Genomic DNA, 22,503 nt, shown 5'->3' with positions numbered 1-22,503 from the left:
TGCCAACATGATCAGTGTTACCAACTCTGAGACATACAGTACAACACACCACGTTCATGTCTGACGCTTGGAAAGATGGCTAGACATCGCTCATTGGCCTTCAGTCAAGAAACTTTTCCTTGTAAACCTTTCAAGGATCCAATTTTACAAAAATGTCCTAATCTTTATGAATGTTATACCTCAATGTTGTTCGCAAGCAATATGGCTACTATCACAAAAACACCTTTCTGCAGTTTTTGATATGCCACAGAAACAATATTTCCCCAGACAGATTATTGTTCAGCACATTAAAGTCATTGTGCTCTAAAGAAGCTGAAGCCATTCAATGCCATTTGACTCTCCATTTCTTATAAGCGCCGCAACCGAATTTAGGCAGTAGTATAACATACTTAAATACCATTAGCATATTCCTCCATACTATATGATAAAGTAGTTTCAGTGATGATAAAACAGATATGTGTAAACATATCTACATCTTCAAAACTTTGTACTCTGAAGGTTGTTGTGCATTTTGTGCAGATTATCTTATTAACACAACAGCATGACTATGAAACACTTAAATCTACACTACTTTTGCCAGTACACAATAATGAGCCAAAAAGATTTCACATAGAATATACAGGGCTCCCACATCATTAGACGAATGCATTTTACATTTTTCCAGTCATTTATGATATTATAATACAGATTTTTTATTATATTATTTATTTTAGTTGTATTATTTATTTTTAAATCATTGAAAAGTGAATTTTCAACCAATAAAATATTTTTGAGATGGACACAGCTAGAAAGATTTATAATGACTACAGAAATTTCCATAACCTTTTTTTTGATATCGCACTCACAAAAAGTGAATTTTCTAACCAATAAAACTGTGTGAAATTGGCATAACTATACAGATTTACATTGGGTATACAGAATTTTTTTGTTCATTTTCATGACTTTTCCAGTCATTCTTGATTTTTAAAAATATGCATTTTGTAAAAATAATAATATCGAGATTGAATGCAAAAAAGAGAATTTATAACCAATGAAACACTGCTGAGATGGGCATAATTATAAAGAATATTACTTTTCAACACAAATTTACATGATTGTATTCATTTCCAATACGTTTTTTTATAGGCCTGGAAATCACAATTCTAAAATTCCCTGATATTTCCAAGTCTCTGTAACCGTGGGAACCCTGGATCAGTTTCCTGTAAAGTTGCTGAGGCACTTCAGTCGGCCTGCACTGCCAATGCTCATTGATCAGATGGTAAATTGACTCTAGCCTGCTTATTTTGAACCCTGCCAAAAGCACCAAATATCAGATTACACTGTAAAAATAATGGGACAGAAAAATAAATATACGGTAACATTACCATAAAGGCGAAAGATACATAAAAAAAAAATCACATTTGCAACTCATTCGTCAGTCTCCGCCATTTTACCTCCCTCATAATCCCCAGTACTTCTCTTTTTTCTTCCAGACATCCCTCAGTCTGTAGTTGTGTGTTATTCATTGGGACTTTCCTCCTGTATTTCCGGCATGTTCTTTCTATCCTTGCGCAGAGTATCAGTGAGGGGCCGAGCGGAGCTGGGCGACTCGAGCTGCTTCGGTTCATTCGTGTGGTAACTGCCTTTATACCTGTACAGGTAAATGTAGAGGCCGTACAGGATCAGGAAGAGCAACATCAGAGACACGGTCACGATTACTGTGGAGAAACACACACGCACGCACACAGAGAGAGAGAGAGAGCAGTCGTTAGCATTAAGCTTAATACTCTTATGGTGCCCTAGCTGAGCTGTCTGCAAATGATGGATTAAACATAATTTGTATCATGTTGCAGAATTCACAGGAGAGACTGCTGACTGTCAGCCCACATGTACTCACAAGCTTTAAAGGGATAGTTCACCCAAAAATTAAAATACTATATACATGCTTTTCTGTGAAACATAAATGGAGAATTTTAATGCAACTCAATTCATATATTACTTCTTTTTTTGTGAGTGTGATTGTTCTAGTCACAGTGACATGTTTGTTATTATGGAAAAGAGCTGCATGAAGATTCTTCTATTTTTTCTTCTATTTCTATTTTTCTGTGAGATCTGGACCCGCTGGCAAAGAGGATTAAGTGTGTGTGTGTGTGTGTGTGTGTGCGTGCGTGTGGGAGAAAAAAGTCTTGTTTGTCCTGGAAAAGAGATGACAATCAGACAGTTAGAGAAGAAGAGGATTTGAGTTAAGCAACAAAGGGTGACTGCAAAAAAAGAGCAAGGACACTGATAAAACTTTTTATGAAAATTGAAGTGTTCAATTTGAAAAATGGTCTTGTTGCATTGTTCTGATGGGTCTTTAATCTCAAAATGATCTTGTTAGTATTATAAAGAGGTTCTGTAACATTTACAGCAAAAAATGAACACACTGTAAAAAAATTCTAACCCTCCCAAATCAAAAATTTCAGGTGACCGATAACATCTAAATTTTTCAATTGGCCCAAGTGAAATTCTGTAAATTATAAAATTAAATTTACAGAATTTCACTTGGGCCAATTGAAAAATTTAGATGTTATCGGTCACTTGAAATTTTTGATTTGGGAGGGTTAGAAATTTAGCATATTGTCCAGAATATGGTCATTTGTAAAGATCTGAAGCTTATTACACCTTCATTTATACCATATACAGTATATTATCGTTTTATCACTGATGATACCAAGTTTCTGTCATTTGCAGAAGCTCGGCTTTATGCAGAAGCTTATATTCCCATGAATGTTCGCTAATCCCGTGTTCTGCAAATTAAGAGGATTTTAAAAATAGGTTTTAGCTTCCCAAAGAGAGAAGATCAGCAAAAATTGCAGTTCTGGATGAAATGGAGTAAAAGACAAAAACAAAACAAAACAAGGAGAACAGAATATAGAATTGTACTTACATTGAACAAAAATAGTTTTTTTGTCACTTTTATTGAGAGGATGGTGGGAATGTGACAGGAAGCATCAGGTATAAGAGGTGTTCGGGAAATATTATTTAAAATGAAGTGTGACTGTAAACTTACATGTCATCCAAGGTGGGGTGACATCATCATGAATGTAATAAAAGACTAAAAAAAAGAGAAATACATTACTTGAGGGTTAAAAACAACATTCAATCACAGTTCAAAGTTTTTTAAATAAATCTCTTATGCTCACCAAGGCAACATTTATTTGATCAAAATACAGTAATATTATGAAATATGAATAGAATTTTATCAATAGAACTGGTTTCTATTTGAATATATTTTAAAATGTAATGTATTACTGTGATGGCAAAGCTGAATTTTCAGCAGTTTTGAAAACCATAATACATTTCTGACAGGATTCTTTGATGACTCGAACATTTAAAGGAACAGCACTTCTTTGAAATAATTTTTTGCTAAAAATATAAATGGCTTTATTGTTCCTTTTGATCAATTTAATGCATCCTAGCTGAATCCAAAAAAAATATCTTACTGACCACAAATATGAATAGTATAGTGTATGTTAGGCATTCATGTGAATGTCAGAATATGTAGTCTTACACAGGCCAGTGAACCAGGGGTCATCCTCCCAAGGAACATATCCTAAGACGGGGGGAAACGCCCCACAGTTAGACTCCACCACATAGCCTTGAGTCGTTACCGGTGGATTGGTTACATTGGGTCGGAAGTAGGCCTTCAGTGGGGCAAAGATATTATAGCGGACCCCTGATATACAGCCCATAAAACCTGGACTGTTGTGCCTCTGAATTTCGTAGTCTACACCTCCCACCTCTACGAAGAAGAGCAGAAAACAAATCAATGCACTGTTCATCTAGTAAATGCAACTTTTCATTCACATGCAACAAGTTAAAGGTACACCATGTAACTTTTTTTTTCTTCAAAATTGACAATACATGATCAATCCTTCTTCTAAAATGTGTATTTGCCTTACCCTAATTCACTATGGTAAGCTTATTATAAGTGTTTATATTTTATACCTGATACATATATATATACAGTATATATACAGTATATATATATATATATCATCATATCCGTAAAGTCAAGTCACCTTTATTTATATAGTGCTTTGACGCTACAGTTGTAAACAGTAAATAGAGAAAAGTTGCTCTGGCTTTAACGTGTGAATGGTGTGGTAAAGGTTAGTTGTTAGAAAGGTTGACACGGAGCAGCAAAATGGCAGTTTTGTTTTCTAACAGCAACAGGGCCAAAAGTTACATAATACCTTCAAGATAAAAATGCTTGTCTTACCCATGACTCTACCCAAGAATATAGACTTTGGTGAGTCAAATCTGGGAATCTCTCCTGGTATTAACTTCTCAATCCACGGATCCATGTAGTCCACCTAGATCCAGGTACAAATCCATATACAAACAGTGTGCTTTGGGTAAGCTAATAACAGTGAAAAACATGTCAGATCTAGTTTCCTACCTGTGTCCATACTGTGTAGTTGTGTCGAGTGATGTTGACAAAATGAGGAAAGCCATCGGCCATGTTTCTGTCAGTCAACTTAAATTTGTAGCTTATTATACCAAGCCGATATCTCAGTGACAGAGTACCTGCAAAAGAAGTGACATCAATGCTAAAGCTAATGTTTTGTATGCTCTGGTGTGATTGTGTGTGTGTGTGTGTGTGTGTGTGTTTACCATCTTTCTTGAGCAGGACGGCGATGTAATCATTGCCGAAGGAGCTGATATAGAGGAGCACAGCTGGAGCCTGTAAAGTGCTGAAGCTGAACTCTATGTCATCAGTTGTCGTGTTGTAGCCGAGGGTGAAGTTGTGCCAATGAGGCTCTATCCAGAAGTTCGCCCACCATGCGTCAAAGGAAATGGGCTCTTTGCGGATGTCATACCGCAGCCACGCTCCAACATCAAAGAACGCCCCGATATCTAAAAGGATGTGACACAAGCAGAGATCATATTCTTGTTTATGGTACCCCTCACACATGCTGATTTAACGTTTAAAAAAAAAATTTGAATAGACATGATGGACAAATCTTTATAAAACATCATAAGACTTGAATAGTCTCATCATTGGCAATCCATCATACGTAGAACTGTAACAGTTTATAATATTAATAAAGATATTATTATTTGGTCTTTATATTGTAACATTAGGACAGTCAAACAATTCAAATAGCAATTAATATAATACTTTTGGTGTTTCAGTTACTTTTTAAGAAAAAAATAACACAAGAGTAAAACTAAATAATGTATGCAATTGCACATGTATATCCATATTTCTTAAATCTAAAAAATCCAGTCCTCGAATCTGATTGGTCAAACCCATTCTAGTTCAACAGCCCTTTTACCGTTTTACTTGTCAGACTATTAGTCTTTGCATTAAGTGGGGTGCACACTGCGATTTTGGCCATGATTTGGCCGTCTGAGACAATATTTGCAAATCCTAACAGATTCCTCTGATCTTTGATCGTTAGTTTGGCATGTTCACCGACAGCCATTTAATGACCGTTGCAATCACATTTTTACCACCGACGATCTGACTCACAGTCCTGCAGTGTGACTTCTCCTACGACGACCGTCAAATTGTCTTCGTTTTTCAAGACAAGCCATGACCAAAATGAACTTTAGAGATTTCTTTGTAGCCACCATTTCAATCCTGCGTGTAATGCAGCTCACTGTCACCGAACGCGTCACTGATGGATGATGTAAAACTCTGGACGAGTTTTCTTGCGTGTGTCCGTTTTTAAACGCATCTTGACTGACGTACAGTCTGAGTGACATTTATAACAACTGAGATCTTACAGTGTGACGTGGCTTACAGCGATGATCATGTTCGTACAGTCTGACAGGCCACAATCGTCAAGGATTATTATAAATTGCGCACCCGGCTTTAGTTGTGGGGATTTTACAGTGCTTCTTTCTGCAGGTTAAATTTTTTTATGTTTTATGAGTGAGTCATTTAAACGATTCATTCAGTCGATTCAGACTCAATCGTTCTTCGGCAAAAAGTCATTGAATCATTTACTCAACCGGTTTCCTTCATTCATTCATTCATTCATTTGCCAAATAAACATGACTTGACTTTTTTTATGAATGATTATGAATCCTGCTGGTGAGTATATTAGGTGTATAGATATAAGTTTGTTGTAAATCACAATTCAGCTCTATGCCAAAGTTTTAAATATTCTCACACAGATCATCAAAAAAGAGCAGTTTAATTCACAGATCAGACAAATCCCTTTTAGTCTAAATCAGCTCTGGATTTAGAGGCTTGAAAGTGGAAACTAAAGCCAAAGTCTGTCACTCTCTTCTCAGGCAGTGCCTCTCACTTTAACAGGTTCTCAGAGGCATCAGTTTATTTGTTACTCCCATTTATTATCCTAACTAGATTCTGTTTTAATCTTTTAAATCTCCTAAGTCTCATAAAATTAAAATGCGTTTGTAATAATTAGTCTTTCCCCAGCTAAAGTTGAAAAGATATCACTTTAAATATGCATATGTTTATTAGGAAACAGCTGTAGTCTGTATTGCACCATGTCAATTTGAGTCAGCGTGAGTGTGAGAGGGCATATGCATATGCAAATGTGTGTTAACTCACCTAAATGACAGTAATAGCCATCGAAGGCTGTGTTATTGCAGTCACAGACGTATGAAGCGTATCCATCAATGCACTGGCCTCCGTTTCGACACGGTATAGAGGCATTCAGACATGCTCCGGTGCAGTTCCTACGTATCCCAGCACTCTCGTCAACCTTCCCCTCCAAATCCACAGGCACCCCGTTCATCCTCAGCCCACGCAGACAACCCAGGAAAGGCCTTAAGGTGTGATTGGCCGCACCTGAATTCAGATGCATGGTATGTTTTTGTATCAACTGCTTGAAGCAATGTTTTCATATTATCTCTGCTTGAAACTCCAGCTCTATGATTCTTACCTACGAGCAGGGGTTGTGTAAACTTCATTGTGATGTAGGTCTGGCCTGGGAACTTGTGTAAGGCCGGAGGAAGGAAATCAACTTTGAGCCGAGCCATTTTTACATTGATTTCAGCTTCTACATAGTGCCATTCATTATCATTGAGAGGTTTAGGTGAGCGGAGGGTGACGTTTCTAATTCCATCACCCACCATGAAAATAAATACCACCTCAGTTGTAGCTGTGAAAATTTAAGGAGAAACTGATGAAGGAGGTATCAGAATCAATATATACTGTATATGGCATATATTTTTAAGATTTGCAATGGTATTCACAATGCCACTGCCATGGAAACGACACTCACAATTGAGTTCAATTCGCAAGAAATTACGGAGGTGGTCATCTGAGCTCTCTACAAACACTCCGTAAGTGCGGTAGGTCCTGAAGTGGAATGTAATGTCGGCACTGGTGCCGGGCTTGAAGGTGGGGAACTTCAGATAGGTGGGCTTGGTGAAAGCTATGGTGTTCCAGATACTCCCTAAGAGAAGGATTTCTCATGAACAAATAACAATAACATTATATGGTAAAAGTAAATATGTGTATTATGGAGGAAAATGTACAGTCAGCCATCAAAATAAACCCTTTCAGGGTCATAGGCCGCTCTGCTTTGTGTTTATTTGTTTTAATAAACCAAAAGACTGTATATTTCCCTTTACGTACATGTCAGGAAGGATCTTCTTATTATATAAGAAAAACTTTTCCTCCATTGTATCTTTGTAATGTTCATTACTCACTGTCTCCATGGCAGTACAGCGCGCCAACACTGTAGCGAACTTCTGAACTGGTGCGGTTAGTGTCCCCTATGACAATCCTCCTGACAGGCAGATGATCACGGAACGACAGGTAGCCTTTATCTGAGTGCCTAGTAAATGTGAAGAGTGAAGTGTGAAATAAGAGTGAAACTAGCCTTTAAAATAAATCAATGAATATTTAGCTTGTAGTTATACTGCATACATACTGTACTACCGTTCAAAAGTTTGAGGTCGGTAAGATTTTTTTAATGCTCACCAAAAGATTAAAATTACTGTTTTCTATTAATATACTGTAGCCTATATTATAAAATGTCAAAGCTGAATTTTCAGCATCATTACTCTAGTATTCAGTGTCACATGATCCTTCAGAAATCATTCTAATATGCTGATTTGGTGCTCAGAAATAAAAATGTGTGTGTCAGTGTTGAAAAGAACAGCATTTTTAAAATAGTTTTAACATTATAAATGGCTTTTCTATCTTGATCAATGCATTCTCACTGAATAATTTATTATATAAATTACAAAACTCACTGAATAAAATTTCCCAAAAACACCCAAACTTTTGAACAGCAGTGTATATATACCCAGTTTTTCTGTAATAACATCAAACACTATCATTCAGACAAAGTTTAAAATGTATATTTAGATGACATAAAATTGTTTTTATTTATTCATTCTTTCTCATCTCAGTCTCACCATTGGCGGTAGTCGGCGTCACAGTTGCACCAGTACTTGGAGTCGGTGCAGGTTTGATTGACAGCACATCCACATTTTCCACTTTCAGGAAAAGCTCCTCCCCAGTATTCATGACTCTCATTATGCCGACCAATCCAGTAAGTGTAAGGCCTTCCATCTGTTAACAATAATAAGTAAAATCAAAGAAAGACTCAATGGGGTGCAGTGGCAAACTACTGGTAATGTAGACAAGCCAGTCTCATTGGGGTCAGCAGAGCAGGGGGCCATAATGACTGGGCCTTACTATAGCTTTGCAAAAATACTCAGTGGTAAATGGTGACTGAGAAGATTCCTATAAGTGTTACTCAGCAGAGAAACGGGCTGAGAAGGACATTGACACTAATTATACTCAAGCTCTGGGCAGTTCAGCTGAGTCAGACTAGTCAGACTCTTCTAGTGCGCTGAGATCAATGCTTCAACAGCCATTTATAAACTCACAGCTGAGGTTCCTTTACACACGATTTTTTTCCTATGCTATACAATTCAGATACACAGTGATGGCTGCAGATACATACCACACAGTAAAATAACATTCAAATAGGTTCAATTATTTGAAGGGATTGTTCACTCAAAAATGAAAATCACAAACCTGTGTGATCTTTCTTCTGTGAATTTTTGAAGAACACCTATCCACATTTTTTATATAATTAAAGTGAATGAGAATTGGGGACATCAAGCACCAAAAACAAAAAAACATCATAATGGATAATAAAAGGATTTATTCCCTGTCTCTCAAAGCATACTGTAAGTCATTACTAACTCAAATACTCTACCATATACTGTACCTATAATGAGCCGTTAACTGCTGTGACTATCTTTGATTAGTGAGCTGAAATCAAGACCTGGATCAGTTTGATTTGTCTTGTTGTCTGGATCAGTTTGATCAGTTTGAACAAATCATTCAGACCAGTTTTGTGAACTGAATCAACCGATTCATTGAAAAGATCCAACTCAAAGTAGGATTTGTCATGAATTTGGTCATTACGGATTGCCTCATGTCTTTAAAAATTTAAAGTTAAAGTCATACAGTCATTCAGGTTTGGAAGAACATGAAGGTAAATATGACAAAATGATGACAAAATAAAAAATTTTGGGTGAACTATCCCTTTAACTTCATTCATGCATTAAATGACCAAGAATATTCAACGTACTAAGTTCCACACATCATTGTGAAAGCTAACTTACGCGGAGTATTGAGGAGGCGTGCCTTGTAGCATGAGAACTCAATCCACTGTTCGCAGTATAAGGAGGTGTTTGCTAGGGCAGTGACTTCATCCCAGGATGCGTTTACATACTGGACGTCCCCAATATACGGTTGATCCACAGTGGAGCCGCTCACCTTGGTGCTTTTCATGCGGTTGTGCTCGATGACGGTCCATGATTTTTGCACTAAAATGTGACGTGATCAATCTTAACTCACCAAAATCATGTAAAACCCTTCGAAATTGATTTCAACATGTCAATCTCTTCCACTTCATACATACACATATTGCAGTAGACCGTGAAAGGTTTCAGTGGTCCGCTCAGATCTGGATCTATAGTGTAGTTGCCTGACCAGTACTTCCCATTCAGTCTGTAGGCCTCGCAAGACTCCCTGTAGACGGCTGGGATGGAGGGAGAGAGACACAGAGAGAGAGACTTAAAATAGAGTGATTCTCATATTTCACCAACAAAAAGTCAATATAGAGGAATCTCCTCAGTGAAAGACACTTACAGTTATGACAAACCTCCCCCTTGTAGCCAGTGTTGTTACACACACACAAGAAGTCATTCCAGGACTGTATACACCTGCCTTCATGTTCACACGGGTTTGGAGAGCACCTGAAAAAAATAAGAGAAGGCTGACACTTTAATAATGCACGTCACAAGATATTACATTCTTGGGCATGTCTTGTTTTTCTCCTTTGCGAGGCTTTGTTTCTCCTTCATGAGCTTTATATGATTATATATTTATATTATATTATTGATATTGATGTTATACTGGAAAACAAGACAAAAATCTGCAGTGCATTTTTCCAATTTTTTGTTCGTCCTGATTACAGACAATGACATTAAGGTAATAAATGAACACTACACTTGTATCTTACACACACGTTAGTTTATATATCATGATGGTAACTTTACGTTGACTTTTATTATTTTTATAGAGCTGAGCTCATATGTTTTATCTCCTTTCACATTTTCATTTTCAAGACTTTTAATCATTTTCAGTTTATTAAGCAGTTTCCCTGATAAAGACTGTTTGCTTGGATACTATCATTGTGAGGACATTTAGTCCTTCAGTGTTGGCAAAAACCCACACACACAAACTCAATGAGTTGCACACACACACACCTATCAGTGATACCGCAGGTGCCCAGCAGGATTTCAGCGTATCTGCCCCATTTCCTCTGCAGCATGACATCTATATCCACCGGCTCATCATCTATAAAGATCTGCTGCATGCAGCCGTGGAAGCGAGACAGCTTGGTCACACAGCGAGCCGTGTTATTGGTCTTAGGACAACCTGCAACACAGCAGATATTAAATATTCCTCTAATTATCTGCTATACAACTATAAGACACTAAATATATATCTCATTTAGCATAGTTTATGAACATTAAGTCAGCATTTATGGCATTAGATGTGCCATAAATTTATGAATAATAGATCAATTGTATTGTAAAGCATTCTTGTTTACATTAACACTGATTTACAGACATTTTTGTGGCAGTTTTAGAGAAGAGTGGCACTCGGTTTTAGCCATGAGGCACTTAAACATAACAGACTACTTCTCATATTCTGTAATCTGTTACTTACCCCCGAAGAAGTAGCGATCTCCTGTACGAACCGTGAAGGGGTTGGTGATCTTCAGTGGTGAGCTTTCATCTTCATCTATAGTGATAGTTAGTAAGTTGTCTTTGGCGGTCAGGTCTACTGTGTGCCAGAAGCCGTCATTGAGACGGTACCCTTAAACACACACAAAAAAGTCAAATATTTACTGTATATAATCTTAGACTGGACCAGATTTGGTCCTGCTAAACTCTTGGTCTATAGGTGTTCCATTCAGTCCTCTCTTACAGAAATATAGTTCAAAATGTCATAACTAATGTTATGGACACAATCATGCCATACCTGCAGCAAAGCGTAATCTCTTGTTTCCAGGCTGCATGAGAGTGACGTTGACCTGTCCTTCACTGAGGCCAAGCTCCAGAGAGCCCAATTCATCTGCAAACCTGGTGAACATCAGTAGCCCTGTGTAGTCCCATGAGCGGAACTTAAACTTTACCGCCAGACGGTTCTTCCGGAAAAACCCGGGCAGCTGCAGGTAGTTGTTGGGTCCTGCAAAGGTCATGGGCTTCCAGAGGAGGTCACGGCAGGTATAATGCATCTTTTTCTGAAATATACAAATAATATCTCAAATATTTTGCAATACAATGAACATCCAAATGTGATTTCATAAGTGATTATAAGTTTCATATTAATTCACACCACACTACACTCTACATACCTTTTTAGGAGCTAGTCGAATTTCAGGCTCCTGGTATTGTGTCATGTAGATGATATTGATTCCATTGATAAAGACGTTCTCCATGCAGCCACGGAAGTTCACCTTACCAGGCAGGTGGGGTGTGTCTTTCTCAATCACACCGCCAATATACATCTAAAGAGAAATGGATAATTGTTATGATCAGATTGCAGGGAACATTCACCAATGGCATGAGTTTGGGGCGGGACTATCTTATTGACTGACCAATGGCAGACAGGAGTAGTGTTTGTGATACCTGCTTGAAAACGGTAATTATTTTACTCCATTTGGTGATCCTAATGGCACAGAAATTACACCCTTCACTTTTAAGAGAGGCACCAATTATTTTTGTGTTCTTCATTTGTTCAGAACAAATGTGAGTCATATGTAATTTATCACTGAAGTGTGATACAGTGTGCGTTTATAGTTCATGCGTTTGATCTAGCATGTCACCTGTTTGTCCAGATCAAGGTACTTGAACTCTCCGTTGAGGACAGCAGTCTCAGTCTGGCCATCCAAGGTGAAGTTAACCTCTCGCCCGTAACGCTTGATGGTGACGTAGTGCCAGTGCTGGGTGTCCAGTAGGTTTCCGAGCATCATTGTGGTCATCCCATTGGTGTTATGGACTGTGCTGCTCCCTTAAATAGATAATGCAAACATGTCCTCATGATTATAGATAGAAAGTTAGACAGATAGATAGATAGATAGATAGATAGATAGATAGATAGATAGATAGATAGATAGATAGATAGATAGATAGATAGATAGATAGATAGATAGATAGATAGATAGATAGATAGATAGATAGATAGATAGATAGATAGATAGATAGATAGATAGATAGATTGATTACCCAGGCTGATATGAAAGTAGAGGCGTCCAGTCTTTAGTTCCAGAGTGACAGAGTCTCCCTGCAGACCCTCACTGTGCAGGAGAATACCATCCTTCTCCAACGTCTTAAAATTCAAAGCGTAGTGGTCCTGAAGTGTCCTCATCCTGCCCCGTGGGAAGGAGTATGCCACCATGTCATCCGCCTCAAACTGCATCACATATGAATCTGTTAGGGTTAAAGGTCAAGAGAATGGAGAGGATTGTTAAAAACTATATTACAAGATTTTATTTATGCTAAACCAAACACAACATAGACATGCCACTTTGTCTATCTGTTTTCTTTCTAGCCACGAAATCAATGACCTTGGCCTACGCTGATGCCCAGATCATTAAGGAGTTCACATTGTTCATTGAATTTACACATACGTTTTAAAGGCAGTATGTGTTGTACCTGGAAAAAGTATTGGTATTTTTTGCAATGCAAAAACTTGATTGATACACTGCATGGCAAACTGCAAAAACCTCATTTTTTTATTTCTCTGAAAACAACTTATGAGATATATTTACTGGAAAACAAGATCAAAATACTGATTAAAAACAGATTTTACTGCAGTGCAACTCAAAGGACCGGTTAACATTACAAGGCACTGAGGAGATTTTCCGTATCATGATATGCTAAAGTTCTTGGCTGCTGATAAAACACAAACAGTTGGCAGTGCCTCAGTCCAGACATGCGCCGTTTACCGTAAGGACAGCCGTAGAGCTCTACTCGAAGGCCGATTTTGCCTCCGTTCTCAGTATTCCAGCCCATGGGATAGATGCGCAGATGTTTGGCAGTGATCGCATAATGAAAGACGTTCCTCTTCACCTGGTAGTAATTCCAGTTGCCAGGCAACGTCTGAGAGACACAAAAATCTGATATTAAATCTGATATTAAAGGTTCTATGAATGTTCCACACCATTTAACAAACCAACAACTTCTCTCAGCTACAACTAATCATACATCAACAATGTATTTATAAAAGGTTGAACTCAAATTCTGATTGAATGAGTCATGTTCAAGGTCAAATAAGATAAAAAAAGATGCCTGTCCTGAACCTCTGCTTCAAAACATCAGGACTTGATCAACACAAATTATACTTTCCAAACACTAATAAAACATAGATCATTTTTACCATATTGCCTCCTGTCATGACATATGGAGTCCATGCGTCGAATCGATCCCCGTACAGCAGCATGTATTTGGTGATCCAGTCATAAGAGTTGAAGGTACCCTGAGTAGCAATGGCCATGATACGATACTTCCTCCCTAGGTCAATCTGCATCCATGGCTGCCTGTCCCGAGGGGACGGAGACCAGCCACTGCTCCCTACATCAGCACACACATATTTGAAAATCAGCTGAGAAAATACATGCATGCAGACATTTAGTGCTTCAGATTTCTTGTCATGGGCTAGCCAGCAGTCCTACTTATTTTGGCCATATGTAAAATGACAGATATTGTCATAAAAATCCAAATAATCTACATTATTAAAAAGGGAAAATTAAGACACACTTCTGAAAAAATTAAATAAAATAAAATAAAATTTAATTAAACATTTGGTTCAATGTGATTGTTTCTCCACCACATTTATGTTTCAGACTCTTCTAATGGATATAAAATATAATAAATCATTTTGATAGCCTAATTTAACACTAGAGGACAATATGCACTATACTGAACCATAAAAAAAAGTAACAAAAGTGCAGCATTTCAATGGAACAATGGAATGGAATTGCGTTTCAATGGAACAAAGTAATCTTGTGACTTTTACATATTATTTCTCATATTTTAATTGAAATTTTGTATCCGTGGCTCAGTTGTCACATCCACTTTTATTCACAAAATCAAGACTTTTTTTTGCTTCAAAAGGGCAAATGTATTGTCCAAATCAAAAATGGGAATAGGAGGTCGATATTGTTTCTCATTAGCATTCTCAGCCAGAGACCTATTCAAAATGCAAAGTGCAACCCATAGCTCTTGTGGCCAAGTAACTTACCATACAGTTTGGCAAAGTGTGCAGAGTAAAAAAAGTTATATCTGGAAGAAGCATGGAAAGAGGATGCATAGAGAGGAGAAATCAGCGGATCTAAGCATGGCCCTGAACAGAGAGAAAGAAAAAAAGAATTATAGAGAATATTCAATGACATTTTCATAAAAGCAAGATTACTTTTTTTTTTCTTTCTTTTTTTTCAGTTTATTGAAAATAGGATAACACAATGAAACTGTCAATTCATGGGAAAAGTTATGTACATACATTATCTGATATAAATACTTTAAGTTACTGTTATTATGTATAATATTTCCAACCAAAACTGCAGCTCTTAAAATGATAAATTGTGCTTTAAAGGTATACAATGTAACTTTTGGGCTTTAGCGGTTAATAAACAAAACGACTGTATGTGCGTCTTGCGGAAGAGCATTGTAGCCAGAGCTATACTTCTCCTTGTTTATGTATATGACTGGGCTATTCCTCAGCGGATTTCTAACATAGCCAAAATATAAACACTTATAACAGGCGTATACTGTCGTGATTCAGGATAAGACAAAAACATGGTTTGGAAGACGGATTCATGATGAACTCTTTCATTGTATAACTTTTGGGGAAAAAAAGTTACATAGTGTACCTTTAACTGGTAAATGATATACACAAACAGTATAATAATAATAATAATTTGTTACATTTATATAGCGCTTTTCTAGGTACTCAAAGCACTTTAGATAGAAGAGGGAATCTCCTCGACCACCACCAATGTGCAGCATCCACCTGGATGATGCGACGGCAGCCATAATGCGCCAGAACGCCCACCACACACCAGCTTACTGGTGGAGAGGAGACAGTGATGAAGCCAATCAGTATATGGGGATGATTAGGAGGCCATGATGGACAGAGGCCAATGGGCAAATTTGGCCAGGATGCCGGGGTTACACCCCTACTCTTTTTCCGAAGGACATTTGGGGATTTTTAATGACCACAGAGAGTCAGAACCTCGGTTTAACGCCTCATCCGAAGGACGGTTCGTAGTTTGTAGTTTATCCAGTTCATTGAACCACCACAAATGCAATTAAACCCATCATGTGTTCTAAGTACCTGTGATTTCAAATATCCATTTTTCCAAAGTGTAAATATTATTTAATGGAACATCCATTGGTCAACATAAAGGACTACTGTGGCTGGCTCTAGCTGAGATTATTACTAGGCCGAATAAACAACAATAACATTTGACACTGCACTAAAACATGCATCTAATCTACCATGGCAAAGCAAACAACAAAACATGTACATCTGTCAGAGCAAATTACAGTATGTTCAGATCTTTAGGTCTCATTTATACTTTATCAAACATTGCCAAACAAAACCAGGCTCTACAGGCACATTTTGTGGGTTGATGTTGTTAGAGTCTCATTTGCACAATGAGCATATGAACAGATCATGTGCGAAACGAGCCTTACAGTCGTATATTTTATACTGTACAAAATGTATGTCGTAGTGGATCTGGTACACAATATAAATCAGGCCCATTTAGCAAGGTCTTGCCATGGCATTTCATCAGTACCTCTGTTAGACAAATCCCTGCTTCAATTAGACCTGGCAACATTTCAGCCTAATCTAAATGGCAGAGTCTGATAAACCCACCTCAATCTCACCCTCTCACAGAGCTCTAATAAAGCCATCTGCCCAAATGGCATCACATCTCACAGCCCATCCACATCACCTCTCTAACTACAGCCGACACACTTTCACACAGCCGGTTCATTTCAGAAATACTGAATGTGCCTTTTTGGAGATGATTCTGAAGTGCCTTCGGGGTCTTTTTTTGAAGATTGTGAGGGACAAAATTGATAGAATGGAGTTGTAACAGAAGGTGTTAAGGATCTGGAAAGTGACTTTGTGCATTGTTGTGATACCGAAAAAAGTGTTTGCAAGCAAGGATTGTGGCCCTATGCCTCATAGGTCCTATATGTGTTTGAGAAAACATCTTGTAACTGTGATATAAATCACTGAATTTTTACTTTATATCTTAAAATTATGCCTTGCTTCATAAGCAAGCAGCTGAAAAAAAAAAAAAAAAAAAACACAATTACATTGCAACAATGACAACAACAAACTGCTAAAAATGTTCCCAGAAGTTTGATAGATCTTAAAAAAACAACATTGGGGATGTCCTCAAAAGGATGGTTCATACTGTAAATAAACTAAATAAAGCCTTATAATCTTTTGGGGGTAAGGTTACTGATTGGGTAAGTTAAATTTTTAGTATTTATAATTTGCTTTCTTTAAAAACAACAGAAGTCCACTTTGTTATGTTCTCAATTGTATTTCTCAATGAAGTATTAACATGTCCTGTAGCTGCCTCAAAGAGACTGCAGGGGTCAGACACAACAGAGGTCATTAGTATTCTGACCACTGCAACTGCCAGTGAGGGAACAGAGGGGAAAAAGGAAACCGTTTAAAGGAGAGAGAGAGAGAGAGAGAGAGAGAGAGAGAGAGAGAGAGAGAGAGAGAGAGAGAAGAGAGAGAGAGAGAGAGAGAGAGAGAGAGAGAGAGAGAGAGAAGAGAGAGAGAGAGAGAGAGAGAGAGAGAGAGAGAGAGAGAGAGAAAGCAAGGAATGTGACAGAATATTGCATGAGTCATCTAGTTCATTCTCAAGAGATTTTAATTCCCATCTGATTCACAGTTCTCTGCTCAGTCATCTTATATATAGCTGGATTTATCAAGCCATGAACTCCATTATGAAAGTCTTCTGAAAGAAATGTCTTTTTGGTGGAAACAGGTCGTCGTGATTTTGCCAAGTTAGACATGTTCCTGGATCAACATCTTCTGTTGATGCTGGAACAACATTCCTGTCCACTAACCCTATCCCTACCCATAAACCTAATTCAACCCGTAAATTATCCCTAAAATCAGAGGGAAATGATGGATGAATAACACTAATGTAGAAGCCCCTAATCCTTGATTTAAGCCTAAAATTGACATTAACTGTAAGCCTATCCCTCAAATCTGATTGGTTAATTGGAATGTTGTTGCAGGATCAACAAGGATGTTTATCCACGAACATGTTCTACTTAGTGAAATCACATTCACCGGTGGAATGTCCTGTGATTACAGGTGATTCCTTGGGAGAAACTGCACGTCTGTTCACTGAGATATCAGTGAAAGACATGCCGACCGAAATTGACCTTGGCTGGTCAAAGGAGAGGTTGGTGTGTGTGTGTGTGTGTGTGTGTGTGTGTGGAACCACCACCAGCTGCCTGAACCATTGATATAAGGCAGGATGGATCCATGCGTTCCTGTTGTTTATGCCAAATTCTGACCCTACCATTGTATCCTCGGTTGTAAGTGGTTATTTGAGTTACTGTTGCCTTTCTATCAGCTTGAACCAGTCTGGCCATTCTCCCTTGACCTTTGGCATCAGCAAGGCCTTTTTGCCCACAAAACTTGCCCCTTCACTGGATATTTTCTCTTTTTCTGACCATTCTCTGTAAAACCTAGAGATTATGAGGCTATGAAAATCCCAGTTAATCATCTTGACCATGTCTACATGCCAAAATGAATTGAGTTGCTGCTATGTGATTGGGTGATTAGATATTTGCATTAACAAGCAGTTGAACAGGTATAGTGTGTGTACTGTATGTGTGTGTGTGTGTGTGTGTGTGTGTGTGTGTGTGTGTGTGTGTGTGTGTGTGTGTGTGTGTGTGTGTGTACAAGTGCACAGATACCTACATCTTTAGGAACCCATTATTAATGCATTTTATTAATTAATAATCCATTATTAATGAGTATTTGAATGGATTTGCTAATTAAGCATCATAATAAGTAAATACATGAATATGGTACTATAAGCGTAAGCTTGAAGATTCATGCAACACAGGGTCCATGCTCAGTCTTTCTATGCATTAAAGTCCAAAAGTGGTCCTTTTCCTGAAAAGGGTTGATGACCCTCGTCTAAGATTAGAAATCCATATCATCCCGTTAGCAACAGCTGCAGTGCAATATTCTGATTCACATTAGGCAGATAAATGAATCGATTGAATGTGACCCAGCCTCATCTATCTTTGTAAAATATAAGCTGCAGAGATTGTCTGTCTCTCTTCACCAGCTCTGAGATAAATGATTTTCACCCTGTGCTGTTCTGTTCTCTTAGCAGCTGTGCAGAGCAGAGAGGAGTTCCTGCCCTGCAGGAGAAGCATTACAGTTATTAAAGCACTCAGTGCAGAAGAGCTGCAGGGGAAACTGAGAATAAGCAATGAAAGCCTCATGAAGATGAATGCAGAGACTTACAAATACGCCCGTGCAAAACATGTCCATCTAAATTCAAAAGTTCTGTTCCAAAACCTACCAGTGAGCTTCCTTGCTTTCCACAGCCCACATAGGCATGACTGTTATAAGTGACAGATTCTGAATTCTCAACTGTGAAACAGCACAGGAGACTCATCTCACAGTTGGTTTCAATAGTGTTAGATGTTAGCATGTAGCTAAGCTAACAGCACAATCCTTTAATAAGCATAAAAACAGCATACATAAATATTGTGTGAACACTAAACTATTTTTAATTGATTATTTCCAGTATTTTATAAAATATTACATCCCTATCTTGCTTTGTTTATTATCTTTTCTTCATTTTTTGCATTCTGGGATTGTCTTCTCTGTGAAGGACACAAGAAATTCTATGGAAGCGATATTATTTGCAATAATTGCGACATTTTACCTCACAATTCTGACTTTATTTTTCTCACAATTGTGAGTTTATATCATACAATTCTGAGAAAAAAAAAACTATAGGACATAGGAGAATATGGAGCTCACACACAAAAATATGCCATTTGTTGCAGTTGATGATATTCATAGCCAAAAAGTAAGATGAAATTCAGGTAGCATTTCCAATTTTTGCAAAATACCCAATAGTTGCAATTTTAAACTATTCAATTTCATTCCCCTTTGACTTTTTTCGCTCTCTTTTTGTCCAATGCCTTCAATGTCCTTGGCTGCTTTCCACTCACAGATAAGGGAGAACAGCGACACATATGAAGGAGCACCTTGAACACACACACTCTCTCTCTCTCTCTCTCTCTCTCTCTAACACATGTGTTGAATTACAGGCACTCCCCCAGTCTCTGCAGGCTGACACAGCACTTCTGCTCAAGGAGAATTGAGTGCATATCATGTGAGCTATCTTTCATATGAGAAAGCAGCGATGCACTTGGGTCTAGACTAAGACTGCTTGTCAGATCAATCTCTTTGGGCTGGTTAGGATTTTAACTATCATCTACGGGGAGAGGCTGTGGTTAGCATTTTTAGCATGGACGAATGCAGAATAGAGGGTCACGTTGGTATAAATTATTTAGAACAGGACTGCAGGCACAGTAGGTGGCTGTCTTTGAATGAAACAAAAGATAAGCTCAAAGGGACTTTAAAATACAGAGCCAATCCAAGACGCCACAGCACGTCATAGACAAGCATACACACAAGCATCATCTCTTAATCTTTCACACCTTCCTCAACAGGATCAGACAGACAGGGCATCGTAAATCTCACTAAAATGACATTTTCAAACAGTTTTTCTGTATCGTCAGAGCACCCATTTTCAGTTTGGATGCAGGTTTCCGCTCCTTCCCAAAGATTTATGCTAAATTAATTCTTAAAGCGAGAGTGCTGAGTTCATGCTGTCTCATTTCTCTTCTCAGAGCTGAGAACTGGATTATCTTCTTTACACAATACATCTTCAGCTCTCATTGTTGTCAAAGAATTTGTAGTGAAGTGGGAGCCTAGAAAAACCCCTCTTTTGGGATTCCACAAAACCTCATTGTTTCAAGATACAATGTGCTATTATGGTTTCAACATTACACTGCATTGACAAACAATCACTAATTAATACTATTTAGCAATAGAGCTCACACTTATTAATATAAATAGAGATATCCAGACAGGACCTAAATATGTTATTCAGTATTTGTTAAGTATTTACATTTTCGAAATTTAATATAGATATTGACTGTATTCATTATTTATTCATTATTTTGAACTTGAGACCCACTCACTTCAAAAAGAGACTGTGCAAGAAACTGTGCAATTTCAAACATAGAGTGCACATAATATTTGTGAGAGATTATTATATGCTTTGCCTTAATAGATAAAACAATATTTTTATGAAGAAATCATTGTTATCATCATGAGTGGACCTTGTACAGTACCTTGAGTTATAGAAGGACTCATATGCACTTGTCAGAACAAAATCATCTTAAAATCATGGCACACAATCAGGTTATTTTAAGTCGATTAAGCTTTCTTCTAGCACCTTGTTTACTTGAATGAGCAGTGTGATTTCGTTAGGATATATTTTGTATCATTTTGATGTTTTGAAGATTGCAATACAGTCTTAAAGGTAACCTTACGTCAGGATTCGCATGCAGTGTTCTACGTCATATAAATTTGGGAGTTCGGTGAGTTAATGCGCCCGCCCTCCGTCTCCGCATAGGGCTGCTCCCACAAGCAACTTCACGGAATAGGATTTTTTCACCACGCCATTTCAAATACACCGACAATCTCAACTTTTCACCCTTAAGACACTAAAGACACTAAAGACACTGCTAAATCTGCAAATAGATGCTTTCAGCAGTCTCTGTTTGACAGCAGGAGAGTGTGTCCTTCCCGCGTGTCCCCTGCGCAAGACGCACCTTTCCATGCAGAAACTTGCCCAAGTGAGCGCGCGGAAGCACTGCAATGCAGAAAGAGCCCGTAGACACACAGGCACAGTGGCGAGTGCAGAATCAAGACTATATTAGCGCCTTACTTTCAGCCCAAACCTTCTAGACTGAATACTCTAAATATAGAATAACAAAAACATTTAACAAATTCGCGCTGTTTTAAAACAATGCAAGCTTATAAATATCGCAATTTTGAGATTAAAATCATTATGTCATGGCTTTGCTGATGCACTTGTTCTGATGAAGAATAACAGTCACCTATGCGGAAAATAAGTATACATTGTATTTTCATTGCATCTTGCATCTGCAGTTTCACTTACGTGACGAGCAATGTTGAAAGGCGAGAAAGAGTAAAAGGCTTGGGGCAAGAATTTTGATAGCCATCCTCTCCGGGAGACGGAGTCGCTTTTAGATTAGTAAATCAAATGTTATCCTCTCCTCGTCACCGGACAGTACAGCATCGTTTAGCCGTCCTTTCGGCCAACTTTAACTCTCTCGGCCGGGATGGTGATAGACTCGCTCGCTAGAGGCGCGCGCGCGCGACATAGTGGTGCTGATGCTGCGTTTTGGCGGGAGCGCGCATACTTTCATTAAACCAAATTCCTTGAAATTTGGAAAGTTGTGACAATCTGGTTGAAATCCTACATAAACTCTCTTTTATTTGATATAGAGGGAGAGTGGAGTCGTATGGTTTGGGTAGACAGTGGACAGCATCGACTTTAGTGTAAGGGTTCTCAGTCAGGGAGGGGGCGCAAGATGAGAACAGGAAAAAAAAGTTTTGGACTCGTCATAATGATGGGAAGTGCGAATCATTTCCGCGAATCGGTTCTTTCGAACATTACGTTAAAGAACCGGTTAATACGATTCTTTTACGTAGGCCTATAGTGACGCGCTCACGTTGTCCCTGACAACCTGGTGTAGAGTCGGCACATGTATGTTTATCATGTATCCCAGTTCAGTTTGTTCCAGACTTGATATGTCTTTTAAAGCTTAAATATGTTTTTT

General features: G+C 38.1%; 1 protein-coding gene across 1 annotated transcript; it reads right to left on the bottom strand.

Annotated features, from left to right (window-relative positions):
• Positions 1 to 1,497: 1,497 nt before the first annotated feature.
• On the bottom strand, positions 1,498 to 21,882 carry cntnap1 (contactin associated protein 1; the record flags this gene model as incomplete). The annotated part of the gene is made up of 24 exons (XM_081386069.1): positions 1,498 to 1,697; positions 3,032 to 3,076; positions 3,533 to 3,763; positions 4,244 to 4,337; positions 4,424 to 4,551; positions 4,639 to 4,881; positions 6,554 to 6,793; positions 6,888 to 7,106; positions 7,230 to 7,403; positions 7,660 to 7,787; positions 8,374 to 8,530; positions 9,598 to 9,801; positions 9,897 to 10,016; positions 10,127 to 10,233; positions 10,747 to 10,918; positions 11,213 to 11,362; positions 11,528 to 11,789; positions 11,904 to 12,056; positions 12,375 to 12,559; positions 12,775 to 12,978; positions 13,497 to 13,650; positions 13,928 to 14,121; positions 14,792 to 14,893; positions 21,819 to 21,882. 24 exons carry the CDS (start codon positions 21,880 to 21,882, stop codon positions 1,498 to 1,500), a joined length of 3,930 nt encoding a protein of 1,309 aa, XP_081242195.1.
• Positions 21,883 to 22,503: the final 621 nt, after the last annotated feature.

This window comes from Scardinius erythrophthalmus (genome assembly GCF_964197995.2).
Source record: "Scardinius erythrophthalmus genome assembly, chromosome: 1".
Lineage (NCBI taxonomy): Eukaryota > Metazoa > Chordata > Actinopteri > Cypriniformes > Leuciscidae > Scardinius > Scardinius erythrophthalmus.
The sequence above is the reverse complement of the archived record's forward strand: the minus strand, read 5'-3'. Positions and strand labels throughout refer to the sequence as shown.